General features: G+C 40.8%; 1 protein-coding gene across 1 annotated transcript; it reads left to right on the top strand.

Moving 5' to 3' along the window:
• The first annotated feature begins 3,203 nt into the window (after nt 1–3,203).
• On the top strand, nt 3,204–3,569 carry LOC102851253 (cytochrome c oxidase protein 20 homolog). Its single transcript, XM_006901299.1, has one exon. The coding sequence runs from the start codon at nt 3,204–3,206 to the stop codon at nt 3,567–3,569; it is 366 nt and encodes a 121-aa protein (XP_006901361.1).
• Nucleotides 3,570–4,725: the final 1,156 nt, after the last annotated feature.

Raw genomic sequence — 4,725 nt, 5'->3', positions numbered from 1 at the left:
CAGCCACTCTATGGGAGAAAGAAGGAAAATCTCTTCCCATGCGATTCACAGCCTCTGAAAACCCTACTGGAGATATTAATTGGTTCCAACCCAATAGCATACAAAAACAACAGCAACAACAACTAATTCATAATACAAAATATTTTACCTCTACTCTTTGTTTTTAACCAACTAGTCTGAAACCATGAAGAACCTCGGTGCACGAGGAATTAACTACTGAGCTCCTGGAAGGCCCCCTTCCCCTGAAAACCATGGAGGTAGGATTTCATCAAAGAAGAGCATCAACAACTTTTCTGTTCAAAGACCAGAGGGTAATGAATGTGGATATGACTTCATGTACCTGAGAAAATTCCTACCCTCTTTTAAATTACAGTTTCCTCATCTGTATAGTGGGATGAAAAGAATGGTATATTTCACCCTGAATTATTGTGGGAATAAAACTAAATGAGATTAAATGTGTAAAACCTAGTGTAATTACTGATCATGAGGGACTCAATGAACTAGTAGGTGTCCTATTAGAATTGATAGTAATTCCTCATCTTGCCATAAAATTGGAACCGACTTAGAGCTGAGCCATCAGGTTGGCTGTTGTTGTTGTTGTTGTTGTTATGTGCCATCGAGTCGTTTGCGACTCATAGCGACCCTATGTACAACAGCCCTAAACCCTGCTCTATCCTGTGCCAATCTCATTGCCTCTGACACACCCATTCCGATTACCCCAGTCACTGAATCAATCCACCTCATAGAGGGTCTTCCCCTCCTGCGCTGTCCCTCCACTCTACCCAGCATGATGTCCTTCTCTAAGACCTGTCTCTCCTTACAACATGTCCAAAGTATGTCAGGTGAAGCCCCTATGTATCAGGCTGGCAGCAGCTGTAAATCCCATGGGAGGAAATTGCTCTCTCTCTCTCTCTCTTTCTCTCTCTCTCTCCCACGGAGCTGCTGATGAATCCTAACCATCATGGAGGTGCCACCTTTGGGTTAGCGGTAGTTACTGATGAACTGTAAAGGTCAGTGAGGAACAACTCCCCCACCTCCAGGTATTTCACTTTCTTTAAGGTCTCGTCACAACCGAGTGTCTGGGAGCAGAGTCATAATCCTAAAAGGAAGGAAGAAGGTCTGATTCAGTCCTTGGGGCACCAAGAAACATCTGTTAGGTCCTTACTTCCTCTGGGGCCCAACATTATAAAGTTAAATGAGTGACTGGACGTTAATTGAAGCAGCTTGGAATGTGGGGTATCCACAACTCCTTTATAATTTCACAATTCCTATGACTTTGGATTTCCAAAATACATCTTTTATTAAGTTGCCAGGCAATAGGATACAACACAGAGAAAACACTGGATTTTTAAGTCAGAACATTTCATACCAGCAGGATCTTTGCCACTTTTTATTGAGCAAGTCACTTAGCATTTCTGCATCTTGGTTTGTTGTTGTTAGTTACCATCAAGGTGATGCCAATAGCAATGCCAAGGAGGAGGACATGAGGACAGACATGTTTGAGTCCAAGGTGTCTTCTAACCTAAGGGTCTTGTTCTCTAGCTCTATACCAGACAATATTCTGCTGTGACCTTTAGAGTTTTCATTGGCTAATTGTTAGGTTGAAGTTGTCAATCCAGTTTACTTGGATCCATAATCAGTATCCTTGGTAACAGAAGTCAAGAATTCAAAACATGAGTTATTTGCATTAGGAAAATCTTCTGTCAAAGACCTTTCATGTGCCAAAGATCAAGGATATTAGCTTAAAGACAGGGTGTACATCATCCAAGCCATGGTAATTTCAGTTACTTCCTCTGAGTCTGAAAGTTGAACAATGACTATAAAGAACAGAAGAACGGATACCTTTGAATTGTGGTGTTAAAGAACAGTACTGAATGTCCCACAGATTGCCAAAAGAATAAAAGGTCTGTCTTGGGGGAAGTGCAACCATGGTGTTCCTTAGAGGCAAGGAGGTTGAAATTTCATCTCACATACTTGCACATAGTAGGAAGAGGTACCGATGCTTGGAAAAAGACATCAGGCTAAGAAAAGCAGAAGGGCAGAGAAACAGAGGATAACCTTCAACAAGATGAAGGACACAGTGACTGTAACCATGGCTCAAGGATATCAGAGATTTGAGGATGGTGCAGGAGAGGGCAGAGTGCAGCTCGGTTCTTCATGGGGTGCCTGTGAATCATAATCGAGTCATTGGCATCTAACAACAACAATGATTATAAACAGATGTAAATATGGGCCCCATGATTTTTATGGGTTTGGGTTTTATCTCTGCTCTGCCTTGAGTTGATTTGTTGTGTGGTGTGAGATGTGGATCCTGTGGAGGAAGGAGGTAAAAGAATTAGGAAAGATCCAATGGGGACCTAAAAAGACGGGGTAATAGTAGTATAGATCAATGGCAATTAATGTATGGGAATGATTGTATGAAACACAACGTGAATGAGGGAATGTGTGAAACACAGTGTATATGAATATGAATACAATGTATATGACTTTTATAAGCAAATCAATATAGAATTAAAAATAAATTTTCAAAAATAAAAGCTGTCCTTCTTTCTTCGCCTGTCATGGTCAGAAAGCCTGTCTATCAGGGATAACACTAATGGTATACTACCACCGAGCACAAGCTTCTAGCACTATAGTAACACGTAGCCACTATAATAGATCAATGGGTATAATAGAACCAACACTATTCATGGAATAGTGGTTCTAGTTTCTACAGCTATAAATGTTGTTGTTCTGTGCCTTTGAGTCAGATTCAACCCAAAGCTGACCCTCCAGGGGTTTTTCAGAGGCAGTAAATCACATGGGAGGCTACTGCCACCAGGGCTGGTGAATTAGAACTGTGTACCTTTGGGTTGGCAGCTAAGCTCCTTACCACTAGGCCACCAGAGCTCCTTATCTATAAGTGAATTGTTGTTGTTATTGAGTACTGTTGAGTAGGAACCGACCCATTGCTGACCCAGCCAGAGGATTTTCAGACGCAGTTAATCACATGGGAGGAGATTGCCCACCCTTCCACGTGGAGCAGCTGGTGGCCTCGAACTGTGTGCCTTCAAGATTGCAGCGCAACTTCTTGCCACTAGGCCACCAGAGCTCATAAATTATTAGATCATATTATTATTTCCCAAAAATCTTTCTGTATCAACTGTCACTTGCAAAACTTTAAGAGTTAGCATTTTGGGGGCCGCAGCCGAGTGGTCGTCACCATGGCCGCCGAGTGGGAAGCTGGCGAGCCCGGGAAGAGGAAGTCCTTCAAGCTTCTAGGAATTTTAGATGTCCAGAACATTCCCTGTGCATGTGACTCAGTACTGTATGGTTCATTTGGATCTGTTGTGGCTAGCCTTGGACATTCTTTATTAACGAGCAAAATTAGAAGATCATGTGATGTTGGAGTAGGAGGATTGATTTTGGTGACTTTAAGATACTGGTTCCATTGTAGGTATAATTGTGCAAAACTAAGAATCCAGGAAAGAATTACCAGAGAAGGTATTAAAAATAAGATTTTATATGAAAGCACCCACCTTGATCCTGAAAGGAAAACCAAGAACAGCACAACAGCTGAGCAGCCATAAGCAGAGATCATCAATAAAGCTCTCAGACCAACGGACAGAGCTGAGATCAAGTGCACAAATCACCCACTTACGTACAAAGGAAATGAAGCCATCTGCACTACTATCAGTACCTGTCAGTTATTCTGGTGGCCCTGTACGTGTTACGTGCCTCACTTTCTTTTTTTTATTTTTTTAATTTGTACCTCACTTTCTGAGAAAGTAAATTTAATTTACTGGCAGTGTGTGCTAAGAATAAAACTGTAAAATCTAAAAAAAAAAAGAATTAACATTTTATTATTACCTTATATAGAAAATATATTTTGATCATTCATATATGGGCATTCCGAATTCAGTTATATGAACACTCTGTGATATAAGCATGTAGATTAATTCAGTGAAAATATTTGTTATTACTTCTGTAATAAAGACTGATTTTATTTATAAAGCACTGTCCCACTTAACCCCTGAATACACATCAAGCATGCACATTCTAACAGCTTTTGTGTTCCTATAATGAATGGACTAGTAAATTCTATTTGCTGCTCGGAATTTAATCATACCCTACAAACAAAGGCAGATTGTTCTGAATTAGTGTCTGTCTGGGAAAGACGGTCAATTGCTACATAACACTGGGTGTAGGTTTTAATGAATTTGAACATATTATTTTATAAGTGACATTTCTCTGTAGGAAGAAACATTTCTTTATAAATACAATAAACAAGATTATCAAGACATTATATTGCATTTTAGCAAAAAGGTTATGTTTTTAAAGAAATACTTTGAGGTTTTCAGAAAGCCATTAAATGTGATTGCTCTGTGTGTGTGGTGTGTTGTGTTGTGTTATGTGCTGTCGAGTCGCTTGTGACTCATAATAGCCCTGAAACTTGCTCTATCCTTTACCAACTTTGCTATATCTCTGACCCACCTACTCTCCTTACCCCACTCACTGAATCAATCCGAATCATCAACGATCTCCCGCTCTTTCTCTGTCCCTCCACCCTTCCAAGCATGATGTCCCTCTCCAAAGACTGGTCCCTCCCAGCAACATGCCCAAAATATGTCAGACGAAGCCCCAGAATCCTTGCCTCCAAGGAGTAGCCTGATCTCACCCCCTCCAGGATGAACCTGCTTGTTCTCCTAGCTGTTGTTGTTGTTGTTATGTGCCGTCGAGTCGCCT

The sequence above is a fragment of the Elephantulus edwardii genome, unplaced genomic scaffold (assembly GCF_000299155.1).
Source record: "Elephantulus edwardii isolate Elephantulus edwardi_28Jun2011 unplaced genomic scaffold, EleEdw1.0 scaffold00316, whole genome shotgun sequence".
Taxonomy (NCBI): Eukaryota; Metazoa; Chordata; class Mammalia; order Macroscelidea; family Macroscelididae; genus Elephantulus; species Elephantulus edwardii.
Note: the sequence above shows the minus strand (reverse complement) of the source record. Positions and strands in the feature narration are given on the sequence as shown.

Coding starts and splice junctions, on each gene's coding strand:
- LOC102851253 (XM_006901299.1), top strand. CDS start 3,204: ATGGCCGCCGAGTGGGAAGCTGGCGAGCCCGGGAAGAGGAAGTCCTTC.